The 16,183-nt window shown below is 49.0% G+C and overlaps 1 protein-coding gene across 10 annotated transcripts in view; it reads left to right on the top strand.

Moving 5' to 3' along the window:
- The window catches only part of PPP3CB (protein phosphatase 3 catalytic subunit beta), a 926,247-nt gene that overhangs the window by 461,943 nt on the left and 448,121 nt on the right, over positions 1 to 16,183 (top strand). For all 10 annotated transcript variants that reach the window (XM_085603650.1, XM_085603649.1, XM_085603651.1 and 7 more), the window contains one exon: positions 7,838 to 7,983. In XM_085603650.1, the coding sequence (XP_085459776.1) occupies positions 7,838 to 7,983 (146 nt within the window). The remainder of the gene's footprint in view (positions 1 to 7,837; positions 7,984 to 16,183) is intronic.

Raw genomic sequence — 16,183 nt, 5'->3', positions numbered from 1 at the left:
AAGCCGACTGACACCCGTGGTTCCGTGGGGGAGTACTTGGTGCCCACGGACCCCTGAGTTTGACCTGGAAATCACTGCAAACCGCTAGGCCCCGGCACCCGGCGTGAGGCCTACCAGAGTGGAGTAGCGGGAATTGGAGGCCCGAGGGGGACTGGAAGTTTGCTACGGGGCTAAATAGGCTGGGACTCGTTGATGAGCCTGGGTCCTCGTGGTTGTCCCGGCGCCCTGCCGTCACATCTCGGACCCTAGCAAGTGGCGAGCGGCGTCCGTAGGCACCCCATGCTGGTTAACAAATGGAGAGGCTGGGTGACGCTCCTGTGTGGCTTTTGGGAGATACCACCTGCACTGATACTGGGACATTGGTTGAAGAGGGGGGTGTCGGACTGAGGGCCCGGGGAGATCATCCCGCGGACGGTTCCCGGGGCATCAGCGGGGGACTGCCAAGCCTTCACGAAGTGGAGGCGGTGGGTGCGCTGCCGTTCGAGGGGGGCTTCCCTGTCCTGGTCCTGGGTGCCGTTTGAACTGGAGAAGGGCCGGTGGTCCAGAGGCGCCGGAAGACGGGGGTGGTGGTGCTGATTGAGACCGATGGGCTACCGGCGTTGGACAGCTGCCAAGCAGGGTCGCGTCTCTCCTCGGGCGAGCCGGTGGAGGGGCAGGGGCGAGTTATGGTCCCCCCTAAGGGCCGCAAAGACAAGACATTGAAGGAACTGTTCGCAAAGGCACAGGTTGGGCCCACGCCGGACGCCATGGCGGCGAGTGCGCCCTGTCCCCAACCCGGTCATACAGATGGAGCTGAACAGATCACCAAGTCCTTTCTAGAATCCATGTTCACTGCCCTGAGAGCTGACATTCAAAACCTTCAAAAGGAATTCACGGCGGAGCTTAAAGAAGTTCGCAGGGATGTGGACGGCATCGGGGAAAGAGTCGCCGCGCTAGAGGGCAAAAGTGATGGGCGGGACACGGAGCTGGCGGCGTTGCAACAAGAGATCATTCGGATCCATGATCAGCAGGTTGACCTCCAGACGCATGTAGAAGACCTGGAAAATCGGTCTCGGCGCCATAACATACGAATCCGCAGAGTGTGGATAGCCGAAGACTCGAAAGACCTGTTTAGCTTCACGAGAGAACTCTTTAATCATATCCTGGATCGACCACCGGAGTCGGAGTTGCGGATCGACTGGGCGCATAGAGTAGGTACTCCGAGGCCCTTGTCCGCCACTCCGTCCGACATTTTAGTGTGCGTACAAGACTATCGCACTAAAAGGACATACTTCGTAAAGCTCGTCAAAACATCCGGTGGTGTTCCGTGACCATGCGCTGGTCCTTTACCAGGATCTCTCGGCCCTCACGCTCCATAAACGTAGACTCTTCAAGCCAATCACAACGCATCTTCAGCAGCGCAACATTCCGTATAGCTGGGGGCATCCCTTTCGCCTGGTGTTCCGCATTGATAACACGCTATACCAATTGCGCTCTTTGTCAGAGGTAGTTAAGCTGTTGGGGGTGGAACTACCGGCGGAGGACAGCGGAGATGATGGGCCCCCGGTGGATGCAAAGGATGCCAGGCCTGGGTGGTGCCAACAGGGCCGTCGTAGGCGCGCTAAGAAACCTCCAGTGGCGGAGATCCTCAGAGGCCAGCAAGCAGCTTTAGAGACTGTGTCCGCCGGTCTGAACAACTCCTCACCCGGCTGAGTTAAGCGACACTTGCAGCGGGCTTGATTACTTGGTTTCTGTGCAGGCCGTCGGCGGGAGGGGGGCCTTCCCATTGTGGTACCTTATTCCACGTTGCTGACTTGCCATTCAGCGGAAGGTGGAGGACACTTGTTCAGGACTTTTCTTGTTCAAATGTTTGGGTAGGGGCTGGGGGGAACTGGTTGGGGGAGGGCATGGGATTCCACGTCCATCATTGGGTGGGGTTGCGACAGGCCCACTGGCGCGGGGATACACACCGCTCGTCCATGGCATGTTCCCCTTGCATGTGAAGCGCTGCTTACCTTGCGTTCCCTGGGTTTTCTGGATAACGTGAATGGCCCCGCACACGCTTAAAGTATTAACTCTCAATGTTCGGGGTCTTAACAACCCAGTTAAGCACAGAGCCATACTGTCCTGCTTAGAGAACACGCAGGCCGATATCTGTCTCCTCCAAGAGACCCACCTCCTGACTCAGGACTGTCACCGGTTCCGATCCCGAAAGTTTCCGACACAGCTCTTTTCTTCTGGTCCCACCAAGGCTGCGGGGGTGGCGATCTTGGTGGCCCAGCGGTTCAGGGGGGAAGTTCTGCATAAAGAGGCGGAAATTAGAGGTCGGCTATTAGTTTACAGGTTTGCTCTGGGTGCCTTGACCTTCACCATTGGCTCTCTCTACGCCCCTAATGAGGGTCAAGAGCGCTTTTTGCAGTCCGCCCTCACGGGAGTCACGGCCACAAGCGACCGCAATATTCTCCTGGGGGGGGATTTGAATCTTGTTTTTGATAACATACGAGACAGATCTTGCCAGCGCACACGTCAGACTGGCGCGCTCTCGGCAGCAGGACTTGACCGCCTACAGGACCTGGGGTTGTGCGATTTGTGGCGTAGCTTCCACCCTCAGACCCGGGAATTCTCTTATTATTCTCATGCACATAAAACATATGCTCGGCTGGATTACCTCTTGGCCTCTTCCTCGGTCAGGGCAATGGCATCAGAGGCTGAGATAGGAGTGGCTTCCCGTTCCGACCATGCTCCGGTGCTTACTACTTTGACTCTGCCGCCGGTGGTGCAGCCGGACAGGGTATGGTGCCTCAGGGACACTCTGTTACACCGGGAAGATGTGATAGTGCAGATTCGAAGATCTATCACTGATTTTCTTTCGCACAACGCCAATACTGACACAACTTTAGCGACACAGTGGGCGGCGCTGAAGGCAGTCCTCAGGGGAGAGTTTATTGCTATCTCGGTTGCCGACAATTTAGAGCGTAGACGTAAGCGGGAGGAGCTTACACAAAAAACTAAGGAATTGGAGCAAATACATCAGAGGACGGGCGCCCCCAGAGTGTGGCGCCAGCTCAAAGCAATACGACTGCAACTGGCGGCTCTTGATCAAGATAGAGCAGAGTACGCTGCCCTGCGATTAAAGCATTCTATTACACTGGGGAGGTATAGGTGCGGGCGCCTTCTCGCCCATAAACTCCAGGAGGTCCGGAAACGTCAGGGGGTCCGCGAGATCTGTCAAGAGGATGGTACGAAAGTTACAGAGGACAGGGACATAGCCGAGGCATTCCGTGAATATTACGCTAACCTGTATGCCAGCTCCCAACTGACCGCCGATAATGGGGCGGCTTTTCTAGACTCGGTCACGCTCCCAACTTTGTCCAAGCTCCAGGCGGATCAGCTGGATAGAGACATTCGTCCGGAGGAGGTGACTGCTGCTATCTCCCGGTGGAAATTGGCGAAAGCCCCTGGGCCGGATGGCTTCACCGCCATCTTTTATAAGAAGTTTTGTACCCTGCTGGCGCCCCTTCTCACCCAGCTATTCAATTCCTTCTCAGCCGCGGGAGCGATTCCCCCGGACCTTTTGGGGGCTCTTATAGCAGTTATCCCCAAGCCGGGGAAAGATCAGACTCGCTGTGGGGCGTACCGTCCCATTTCGCTGTTGAACGTCGATCTTAAGCTTTATTCGGGAATATTGGCCAGTCGGCTAGCATCTTATATGCCAGGTCTTATTGACCCAGATCAGGCGGGGTTCATCCCAGAGCGTCAAGCCCCTGACAACACGAAACGTGGCCTGCATCTGGTTGAAAAAGCCTCCCGATCGACGGGAGAATACATGCTGCTCACGATCGACGCTGAAAAGGCGTTTGACCGCATCCATTGGTCCTATTTCGAGCAGGTGTTGCTACGGATGGGTCTGGGAGAGAAATTTCTCACCCATATTTTTAACTTCTATAAATTTCCGTCGGCGTCGGTTCGGGTAAATGGCCACACGTCCTCTAGCTTCCCTATAGCGCGGGGCACGAGGCAGGGGTGTCCGCTATCGCCTCTGCTTTTTGTCGCCTATATGGAACCCCTTGCCCAGAAGATCAGGCAAAATCCAGGGGTCTCGAGAATTAAGTTTGGGGGATATGTTCATACCATCAGCCTCTACGCGGATGATGTGCTGCTATCTTTATCTAACCCGCGGGAGGCACTGCCGGCCTGCATGGCGGACCTGGACACCTTCGCACGGATGGCGGGGTTCAAGGTGAATGCAGACAAGTCGTTAGCCCTTAGTCTCTCCCTGTCTCCACCCACCCGGGAGTACTTGCAGAGCTCACTCCCCTTCCAGTGGGCGGAGGATTCGGTTCCATACTTGGGGATTCAGCTGGCCTCTACACTTCCGCGGGTGGTGGCCCTCAACTATGCAGCCTTGCGTCGGAAGAGCTAGTGTAGTGGAAGTATTATCCTCTTTCGTGGCTGGGCAAGATTGCGGCGGTTAAGATGACCATACTGCTGCAGATTCTATACCTTTTCCGCACCATTCCCCTACATCCGCCTACCGGATGGCTACACAATCAGAACTGGCCCAGTTTATTTGGATCGGGCGGAAGCCGCGAATGAAGAGGTTGTTGTCCACTCTCTCACCTGAAAACGGGGGGCTCGGGATTCCTGATCTTCAGCTCTACTTCCAGGCCACCTGGTGGAGTGGAGTCGCTGGGAGTCGGAGAAACATTGGCTGTTTCAAGACCAAGCGGTAGCAGCCCGGCCTCTGCAGGAAATCTCCTTTCTGCGTAAACAGCATAGGCCTCCTAATCTCTATGCCTCCTACATCACCCGCGTCCCTCTAGAGATTTGAGATCGCACTAACGTCTCTCATGACTTCACTACCTTTCCCTCTCCGCTTACTCCCCTGTTCGACAATCCGGAGTTTGCCTCAGGGATGGATTCGGTAGCCTTTAGTGGGTGGAAGCCGGCTGGCTGCTGTTTCCTCTATCATATGTATGATGCCGATGCTGTGCGCCCGTTTCAGCGATTCAGGCAGGAATACGGGTTGCCGGAAACGGAACGGCTCCGGTATTTCCAGGTTCGGCACTGGGCGCTCGACGGGCGGGTTCGCCCATTTGCAGATCGGAGGCTTTCCCAGTATGAGCGATGGTTAGTAACGCGCACATCAGATAAACAGCTAATCTCCGATCTGTATTGAATGATGCAAGTTCGATTCGCGCACACTTACAACTCGGGTAAGACGCGATGGGAGAGAGAGTTGGGTAGGACTCTGACTCACAAGGAGTGGGAGGGAATATATAATAGGGCCCGACACTCAGCGTACCACATGGGACTCACCGACACATTCACAAAGGTTGCGACCTATTGGTACTACACTCCGGAGCGCTTAGACGCTATGGACCGGACGAGGGATGCAAATTGTTGGAGGGGCTGTGTGCAGATAGGCACCTTCACCCATTTACTCTGGGAGTGTGAGTATGTCCAGCCATACTGGTCCCAGGTGCTCGATGAGGTGGACAAGCATTTTAATAATGTGATACCGCGCTTCCCGGCGTACACACTGTTGGGCCTCCCAAATCCTCTGACCTACCCGCTTAAATCGCGTAGGGGGCGGCAGATAGCCATAGTGCTGGGCTCAGCGACACAGAACATACTTATTCATTGGCGCACTCCCAACACTCCAACTTTCACGGGATGGTTATACCAGTTGTGGCACTCCTAGGCATGGAAAAGCTCACGCTAACGCTGGCGGGGGAGGGCTCCACATATGGGGAGCTGTGGAAACCCTTTTTGGCGCTGTTGTCCTCAGAATTTCGGGAGGTCACTTGTCCCCGCTATCTACGCTTTCTGCGTTTATCCGGAGAGCAGAAGGAAGAGTAGGGCTCATGACCTGCAGAGGCAGCGGGGGGAAGAGACAGATGGACGTGGAATGTGGGGAGGGGGTGAGTAGGGAGTGAGGGGGGGTTTTAGATCTTTTTTGTTAAACGGCACCTTACTGGAACTCCTTATGGCATTTCCGGGGTGGGCAAAGTCTGGCTTGTATTTTAAGCATAGGGGTAAGGGGCCCGCCCACTCTTTTTGGACATGCAAGGTGTTGATAATTTCCTTTGTTGGTGTTTCTCTGTGTGTTTTGAAATGTCAATAAAAGATTTAAACCATAAAATGAATTCTTTTTCGCACCGGAAGCAATGAAGTGAAGACAAAAGATGAGACGTACGAGTCCTAGGTCTTGTCAAAAAGATGGCCCTGGCCACCACATTCTGAATCATCTGTAGTCGGCCGAGTAAGTACTCCGGTAGTCCCAAGTACATGGAGTTGACGTAGCCCAGTCTCGACACCACGAGGGCCTGGACAACTGTTTTCCTAATGGGAGGGGGTGCGAGATGCAATTAGGGAGGTTACACACTTACAGATTGAAAACAATATAACTGATTGGTTACTGGGTCTCAGCAGGCGCACAAGCGCCCAAAAGGTTCAACTTTGCTTCCTAGATCTTGCCCATATCCTAGCTATACGCGCAATTACCATGCGATGGAAATCCGTGAGGCCTCCTACGCTATCTGCATGGTCTGACGAGGTATTACGATGGTGTAGCGCAGAGAGTGCGGCACTCAGGCGAGAGGAGGCTCGAGGGTTGCGCAAAGATCCAATTTCAAAGGAATGGGATACCGCCCTGGAGGGTTTTAAAACTCCACCCCTACCCTGCAGTAGAGCCCACTATGTGCTGCACTGGGCAGTGTAAATGCCCAGCGAAACCAAGAAACATAAACCTGCGCAACACTAAAAAGTACTGATGAGCAATATCTACACGAGCATTATCCCAAGATAGACACCGAGACCTGGCAGGCCAGAATGTGGGAGGGGGGAGGGAGGGTTGATGGGGAAAAGTTAGAAGTTATGTTGATAACCTTTTTAAAACAATGTCTTTTCGTACAAACTCACCATACGAAATGTTTTTATATCAATGTGAGAATTTCTGGTTGTGCCTGCGTGCACGCATCAGTATACTTCCATTAACATGTGCTAGCAGTATGAAAACTATCAAAATGTAAATGTATGTGTCTTGTAAAGCGCACTGCTGCCCTGAGGCGTCGTGGCGCTGTAGACCGCTGGGGAACCCGTCCTGGCTATCCCTGTGAGATGGTCCCTCCTGGGTATCTCCAAGGTGAAACCAGGCATCCCCGGCGAATGTGGGGGGCCGTTGTGGAGATGGGGCAAGCTAATGCCCAGAGTTGCCCAGTGTGATCCCTGGTTAGAGTAGGCACCGAGGCGAGAATTATCGAGTCCGCTGGCCCTGGTCCACGACCCTGCGGCGGTCTATGACAACTGGCAAATACTATATGGTAATCAATAAAGTTTGTTTTTAAAAAGAACATTATCTACTTCACAGGTACAAGCAGACATACCTATTCCAAAGGATGAAAAAATATTATGTATGCTATTACATTGGGGATTTCATCTAAGTGATCACAAGACTTACACGAGCACAAACCTAAACCTTAAAGTAACACTTATAATGATTTGAATCCAACACTAGATAAAAGAATAATGTAGAGCATGGTGAATGCACATCATGACAAGCCCAAACATTTGGTCGCGGGTAAGTAACATTTTCCTGTCTAATTCCCACCTTTGCTTTGAAATCCCAACCCATAGCAGTCTGAGAAGAGAAAAACATGGTAGCCATATTTTAGACAATGTAGAGCTCGGATAATTCATGGTGTTGGTCTTTGTTGAGCTTGCCTTTGTTGAGTTATCTTCATTAATTCCAATAGTTCTTGTTTAATCGTCTAATTCTGATTAGGATGCCATTTCATTATTTGTTTTGTAATATTTGTTATTGATTTTCCTTAATGTTTGCTGTAAATCTCTGTAGGTAAAATCAAATATTCTGAGAAAATCTATGAAGCGTGCATGGAAGCTTTTGATTGCCTCCCCCTTGCTGCACTTTTAAATCAACAATTCCTTTGTGTCCATGGTGGACTTTCCCCAGAAATACACACACTGGATGATCTCAAAAGAGTGAGTATTTTTAATTTTCTTAACTGTTTATGAGGAAATTGATTTTAATTAATGTTTACTCTGCTTATTGCCATTACAATCCGTTGTAATTTTCACAACAGAAAATAGTGGTCTCTGAATTTTTGTTTGTGTTCTGGAACCATTGCTCTCACTGCTAAATTAGGCAGAAGAGACACAAGGATAACCCTCAGAGGGCTTGAGAAGTAGGGCCCAGTGTGGTCTTCCAATCCAGACTGGACTGCCGCCTTCCCCCAAGACCCCTGGAGTAATGCTGGGCTGTAGGTTGCTTCCCAGTCTTGCGTTAGGGATAAAGTGAACATCTGTTTTTTCAGCGTATAGGCGTCCTCGGCTTAGGACTCTACCTGCTCCATCTATCTTCTTATGACGCTGCCTGGACGCACAAGAGGCATTTTTCTTTCGGACTGCAAAAGGCAGACAAGAGGCATTTTTCTTTCGGACTGCAAAAGGCAGAACAGGTTTGAAAAAGACGCTTCCAAAGCACATTTATACACGTGGATCTATTGTTGAAAAATCGATGCCGCTTCAAAACGAAAGTGTTATTCCAGATATCTGCAATAATAAACTGCTTTGTAAAACACGGTGCTTACTTTCTGCAGCTGATCTCTAAATGTGCTCTTTAGAAGTAGAAGTATGAAGCTTGTGTTTTTTCCTTTCTAGTTAATCGAAGGCTGGCATAGCAAGGGCACCTTACAAAGGAAGGGCAAATATGGTTCTACAGAATTGATTTTTTTTTTACATTCTCATACTAGTAATATTGTCGCGTTTGTCAGGCTAGGAATCTTACGTAGAAAATGTTGAAACAGCAGTAACATATTCTGGACCGCCGATCCATCCCGTATATCCTGGAAACGAGCCATCTAAGCTCTTTTTCTACTGCATGTCGAGTGAAGGGGAAATGCTCTGTTGCTTTGTCTTTCTTTTTTTTATATATATATTTTTTTATTGCATTTTCAAAATACAGCACAGCTTGTCTCAATTGCTAATAGTGACAAATGAGGAAAAATCAAACTACATTTTACTAAACATTATTACATTTAAAAAATAGAAATAAAGTTTCCTTACGTAAGAGAGTGGAAACAAAACAAGCATTTACAATGCAATGGTCTCGGCAATATTATAGGTAGAGCTATTGGTATTGCTCATTATTTTTTTATCATTTTTGTATCCCTAAATAAATGGCATTGTCATTAGCTTTTTTTTGCATATGTGATACCTATTGCATTAGCAGAGAGAGAGTGAGGTAGTGAGATAGAGAGAGGTATTGAAATAGAGAGTGAGGTAGTGAGAGAGAGTGAGGTAGATAGAGAGTGAGGGACAGGCAAAGCGGTCCATGCAGGAATGAAGAAGCATCTGTGGAGCCAGGACAGGGAAAAAGTGGTATCTGTGAAGACAGGGTAGGGAAAGGGGCATTTGTGGAGCTAGGGTAGGGAAAGGGGCATTTGTGGAGCTAAGGGGCATCTGTGGAGTCAGGGTATGGAAAGGGGCATCAGTGGAAGCAGGAACAGGGGCTCTGGGGGGCTAGGGTTGGGAAAGGGGCATCTGAAGAGCCAGGGTAGGGAAAGGGGGATTTGTGGAGCTAAGGGGCATCTGTGGAGGCAGGGTATGGAAAGGGGCATCTGTTAACCAGGAAAGGGCCCTCTGTGGAGTCAGGGTAGGGAAAGGGGCATCTGTGGAGCCAGGATAGGGTATTTGTGGAGCCAGGGTAGGGAAAGGGGCCTCTGTGCAGTCAGTTCTCTGTTGGACCGGTCAGAGGGATGCATTCTGGGAAATGTAGTCTTGGGTTGCTTCCACTAAAACAAGTGGCGCAGCAGGCACATTATTAAGGATGCTTGATACCAGAAAAGCACTGTCTGAAAACAAGGTCTACAGTGCCAAAATGCAGCGAGCATTGTGCACCACCCTTAACCTTTTTTTATTTTCGAAATGACAACAGCAGTTGTTGCAAATTATATCTAAAGGTTTTCCACAGAGCTGCTAGGGTGACTAGTTATTTATGTGCAAGGAACGCTTGTGTGGTGCTGGTTAAACACTTTAGATTTTCGCGGATGGTAAATAAATTTTAAAAATAAAGAAAAAAATACAACCGGTTGCAGTCTCCCCTCATTTTATAAGTCAGGAGTGCCCAGTGTTGGTTCAGGCTGAAGACATATTTAAACGAGATGCAGTGGTAAATAATACAAACTAAACACGACTCATTTATTTAATTTTGTATCTACCTGAACATGGGCCATAGATTTAGCTCTCTTGGACATGCGTTGGACCTGTAATGGGTGTTCTGTGGCTGAACGCCCCTGCTGCCTCCGGATCTGTGGAGGACGGGATGTATCGGGTTACCTGCTGGACTAGCCTGTGCGTGCGTTGCCACCCAGCCTGACTGCATCAACGAAGCCAAGATTTGGATGTTGGCGGCCGGGCTAAAGACTGCAGCTAGCAATAGCGATGCTATGAGAAGCAGGGGAGTGGGGGGTCCAGCAGCCCCGGCGATCCCAAGCCAAATGCAGGGAAACGTCGATGGCACCAGCCCTGCAATGTATTTCAGAAGTGCTTTGTGACTGTTTATTTCTATCGGGTTTCATGCATTCCTGACAGTGCCGCCTAGACGGTAGGCATAGCGTGCACCAGACCCCAGGAGGTTGTATCAGATTTTCTCACTCGGATTAATAGCATCTTGCTTTTCCCGTTTCAAAATATTACTAATTTCGCTCAATTGTTCTCGTTTGAAAACAACCATATAGTCACCACGAAAAAATACCTTGCGCAATATAAAAATATATATAGCTATATATATATATATATAAAAGACCCGCATATCAAGCATAAAATCACCCCCACGCTACTACCACCCTTCCTAATAAACAACGAACTCGCCCATGATGCCGCGCCTGCTGCTTTTAAAGCCAAACCCCCTCCCCACAATCCTTCCGTGCAGGTCATGACGTTGATGTGTGCACAGCCAATAGTAGAGAAGAAGTAAAATTAAAACTGACCGCCTTTCACAAAGCTAACTGGCATTCATTATGCAAATTAGGCACACAAAAAATTCTTCGCCGGCGTTTTTACGCTTTTCTGTCTTTTGTTTTTGCTGTGCAAGTTTTACTTGGCAGTAGATAGTCTGTTTGAATGTGTTGTTGCTCGTGCCTTTGGTTAACAGGGCACCTAGAAGTCGGTAATATAGCCTCGCCGTTTCTGGGCAGTCTTAATTCGCCTTTTCGTAGTATTCCCTTCTAAAAGGACGCTGGGGGGCCAGGAAAACAAAACTTAAAGAGTGCCGTACTTTGCTCTTTCCTTACCAGTTGCAGCCACTTAGAACCTGCTATCTAGCTTTGCTCTTGCGAAGCAGAGCTCGTAAACGTGTGTTTTGCTAAGGGTTCAGTCTGTCTACGTGAATGGTAAAGTGTCTCGCGCTCGTTGCGTGGGGTCGGGTAGGGTAGAAGGGAAGCTGGAAATGGCAACATTTTGCTGGACTGCCAGTTTCCCCCGATTGCTCAGAGCGCTGCCTTTAGTAATCGGGAAGACGATTTACCAACATATTCTAGATAGAGGGTTGGGGTAATCTTTGCCACGGAACCTACAGGCACTGTAGACGAGCAGTTCAAGTGTTACCAGGGTTAGTTAATCCGATTCATTTTTTTGTGTTACCTATGTGCAGCGCTTAGAAGCGCTGTGTTAAAAGAATATTTTCATTTAAATCCTGTGCTTTCAAACTGGAAATGCGTCTTTATTTGCCTGAGAGCATCTCTGGCCAGCCTCGACTGGCCTTTCTGAACCTATTTAACAATCTTGCACATGTACGTTTATTTATATATATTTTTAAATGCCTGCATTAGCACCATCAGCCTGCATGGCATACATAGCTGCCAACTGTCCCGTTTTTGCCAGGATAGTCCAGGCAAGTTGGAGGCTGTCCTGAGTAATTCACTATCCCGGGACAGTCCCAGCAATTGAGATTTTGTCGGCGGCGGTGTGCGAATGGCATCGGATTGCGGACAGCAGCCTCTGATCTGCGCAGATGGCTTACCTTACTCGTGCACAACAGCAAGAAGATCCTCACGGCCAGACGAGACGATACCTGAAAAATGGCGGATGGAAGCTCCAAAACTTTTTCGGATTCGGGGGCGTGTTCCTGCTGTTCTAAAGAGGGCGTGGCTAAAAAGTGGAAAGAACAGCAAAAAACACGCCCCCGAATCTGAAAAAGACGGAGCCTATTTGGAGGGACGGCTCTCTCCTCCAATGGCTGGCCTCCGTTTAGGAAGCCAGCCAATGGAGGAGAGGCAAAAAGAGAGGCGGGCTAAGAAGCCACTCTAGGAAACATTAAATCTCGACTTCCGGTTCTGCCTTCGGCAGACCGGTAGTCCTCGACCTAAAAAGGCAAATAAGAAAGAAAAAATATCTGAATTTCCATAATATAACCAATAAAAAGGAAAATTCAAGTGGGCAGATTAATGACAAAATTATGACTCAAGTACAAATAGCTGTCTTTCTAACACATAAAGCTATGGCCCACTATGAGTCAGCGCTTCCTCGCAATTGTAAATAGGAGCCCGTATCTGTCTGCCGAGTAATTTCGCTGTCTTGCCCTTCCTTTCATATTAGCCCCCTCTCAAGATTGAATACTGAGAAGAGCCGGGCGAGCCGTAGCTGGAATGTTGGGGCAACTTGATCAAGCCAGACTGATGCAACACAAATTCGTAACACTGCCATGGCAAGGAAGAGAAAGCGATAAGACGAGGTTTGAGCCTGGCAATTATCAACCCCAAGAAGTATCAAGACTGGAGTTAACTTAACTTTAAGACCCAAGGCAGACTCAAAGAATGCCGTAATGGAGGATTTCAGCCTATCAAGGCGAGGGCAAGTAGCAAACATATGGGCTAGATCGGCGTTTGAAAAATTACACCGTGAGCACCTAGTACCCTCCTGACCCCCCATTGTGAGATCTTAGCCGGGTGTGGGAGGGTGAGCCGGACAAACAGGCGAGGAGGCTGTATATAGTGGGCCAGTTGGACTGTTTTATTCAATACAAAGAAGTCAAGGTGTTTCTCCAGGTATTGACTTTGGGGTTCCACGGCTATTGTTCGGGATTTTCTTCTTTGATGTTTCTGGTTCTCCTCTGTTTTCAGTTGGGCCGTCTTTGTGCTGGATGGTCCTTCCCCGGGAGGCGGCTCCGCTGCAACTCTCCTGAGTGCGGCCGCACTTCAGCCACCTCCGGTGGGGACCACCAGTCCTCGCACCACGTCTCTTCTTCTTCTTCCTGTTCTCCTGCGACTTCTCCTTCCTCGTCTCGGTTCCCTCGGCACTCTATCTTCCTTCCGGCTTCTTCGCGCCCCTCGTTGGTTTCTCTGGCCCTTTTCACTTCCCTCGATGGACCACTTCCGGGGTTAGCTCCGCCACCTTTCACTCCGGCAGTGTGGGTGTCACGACGCTGTATGGGCAGAGGACATGGGGGAGGAGTTACATGAGAAAAAATAGCGTCTTTCCGCTTTTGAGCCCCGTTGCAGCCGTCCTGACCGGTAAGTCGTTGTGAAAAAAGGTGTGGGTAGAGCTGCACCCCTTCACATTGGGGTATAATATAAAGAAAAGAGTGTTTTGTAATGCTGGGCCTGAAGCCCAGCGGAGCATAAAACTGTCTGACCCAAATCTAAAGACTGAATAAAGTTATCCGAATCAATGCTCAGCCTGGCTTCCCATTTTTTACCATGTTTTTCTAAGTCATCCAATTTAGTTGTCATTAATTCGCTGTAAATTCCCTTAATAGTGCAACCATCCCCGCTTCTTATTACATCAATGGCTTTCACATTACCAAATCCGTTAGAACCCCCCACCTTTTTGCTCCAAAAACTCCTAAGTTGGAGATATTTGAAGAAGTTCCTAGTATCAATACTAAATTTATCCAGAATTTCCTGAAATTGATCAAATCCATCTGAACTTAATAAGTCCCCGACTTTCGTGAGACCACGCTCAGCCCAAACAGCCATGATTTGATCCCAAAAAAATTCTGGCAGCGTAGGGTTACCAAACAACTGAGTATAAAAATTTGTCCGCCCAAGGCCTGTCTTCCTCTTAAAGGCTGCCCAGATTTTAAAAGCTGCCTGCATAGTTTTGAATTTAGTTGTCTTAAAGTAGCTAGGCTTACTAAATTTAAAAAAATTATTTTCTGCGTCTACCCCCACCAATAGCCTATATACATCTGGAGTCTTAACTACAGTGGCAGGGCCTTCATGTTTGCCACAGAGCTTCCCGCACATATATTGAAAGGCCGCGGCCCAATAGTAAAATTGAAAATCTGGGACTGCCCAGCCCCCTCTGTCCAGAGGTAGAGTCATAAATCGTAAGGCCCTCCTTGTTTGGCCGTGTGCCCAAATGAATCAGTTAACCATGTTATCCAAAACGGTAAACCACTTTTTCTAGGATTCTAAGGGTATTGCCCTAAACAAATATAATATTTTCGGTAGAAATACCATTTTTACCACGTTACAACGGCCAACCAATGACAAGTGCAGATTATGAAATCTGTCAAAGTCCATTTTAGCCTTCTGAATCACAGGGTCAATGTTTACATCCACTAAATTATTCATATCTGAGGTTATAGTGATCCCGAGATATACCGCTGAGTCTATCATTCACGGGTCAGAACCGCAAACCACCCCATTCACTACCATCTGGGTCTTCTGTTTATTCAAAGGGTATCCAGAAAACTCACCGAAAGCCGAGGCGATCTCCTCGACTGTAATTATTGCAGCTAAGGGGTTAGGAGTAACCAAGGCAACGTCGTCCGCATATGCAAGGACCTTTGTAACTACCCCATGATAAATAATAGGCAAAATTTCCCGGCAGAACTCGAATTGCCGAATTAGGGGATCTATATATATCGCAAATAAGAGGGGTGAACAGGGGCACCCCTGCCTAGTGCCTCGTTTAATCCCAAAAGGTGCAGTGTATTTCCCATTAATTCTGAGACGGGCAGTTGGAGCTTTATACAAACTACTGATGGCTCTAATAAATCCCTGCTCTAGACTGAACCATCTCATTGCCTCCCATAGGTAGTCCCAGGAGCAACTTAGCCATAGGGTCTCCTGAAACTTCTGCTGCGTCAAATAATGTTATTACCTGGGGATATGCTGGGTGGTCCCTCTCCCCGGGATAAACCCATGTTGATACGGGTGAATTACTTTCCCAATGATAGTATTTAATCTAGTTGCGAGAGCTTTGGATAGAATCTTTACGCCAGCATTTATGAGGGTGATTGACCGATACGATCTGGGTTCCTGAGGTGGTTTACCCTTTTTTAGAATTATTATAATGTCTGCACCTGACCAAGAGTCTGGGACCGAGCCCCCAGATTGTGCGAGACGTATTATTTCGACCAGGTAGGGTCCTACTTCTTCCAAAAAGATTTTATAAAATTCCAAGGGAATCTGGTCAGGTCCAGCGGCCTGACCAGAAGGAAGGTTTTTCAGGGCACAATAAATCTCATCTTGAATCAAGGTAGCCTCAAGTTTCATACTGTCCTCATACTCAATGCCTTGCAATGGTATACTATTAAGATAGTCGTGGATTAAATTGTGCTGTCCCTGGGGTCATACATCATATAACCGTTGATAAGAGTGTCGAAACACTTCCTGAATCCCACAGGAGTCTGTTACTATCTTTCCGCATTCATCTCTAATCTCGTTTATCTCACTCACTGCGCATTTCTGCCTAAGTCTAGCTGCCAGCATGTGGCCCACCCGTTCGTTAAATTCATGGCAGTGTTCTCTTTTAGCTAAGAAAAGCTCCGCGGCTTTTACGGCAGCACGATCTCCAATTCCTGCCTTAGCCCAGGCTAACCTGAGCAAGACAACTTCCGTTGCTAAACCTGAATTTACGGCTGCTGCCAGCTCCGTCTCAATTCTAGCTAAATGTTTATATAGCGCTTGCACCAGATGCGCCTCCTTCTTCTGTTGGGACAGGCTTACTAAGGGCACCATTAGCATGGCAGGTGGATAGCCCCGGGAAATGGAACCGCCTGCAATGCATGTGGTGGTCCCGCAGATACAATTAGGATGCGCCCGCCACACTGGCGGGCGCATTCCACATTTTTAACATAAAGAAACAGAAAGCACCGCCCGCCGCAATGCCAAAAATGCAAGTTGTGCATTTGCATGAACAACGTGACAGGCACCTCGCGGTGCCTGCCACGTGG

The sequence above is a fragment of the Triturus cristatus genome, chromosome 1_2 (assembly GCF_964204655.1).
Source record: "Triturus cristatus chromosome 1_2, aTriCri1.1, whole genome shotgun sequence".
In the NCBI taxonomy this organism is placed as follows: Eukaryota; Metazoa; Chordata; class Amphibia; order Caudata; family Salamandridae; genus Triturus; species Triturus cristatus.
The sequence above is the reverse complement of the archived record's forward strand: the minus strand, read 5'-3'. Positions and strand labels throughout refer to the sequence as shown.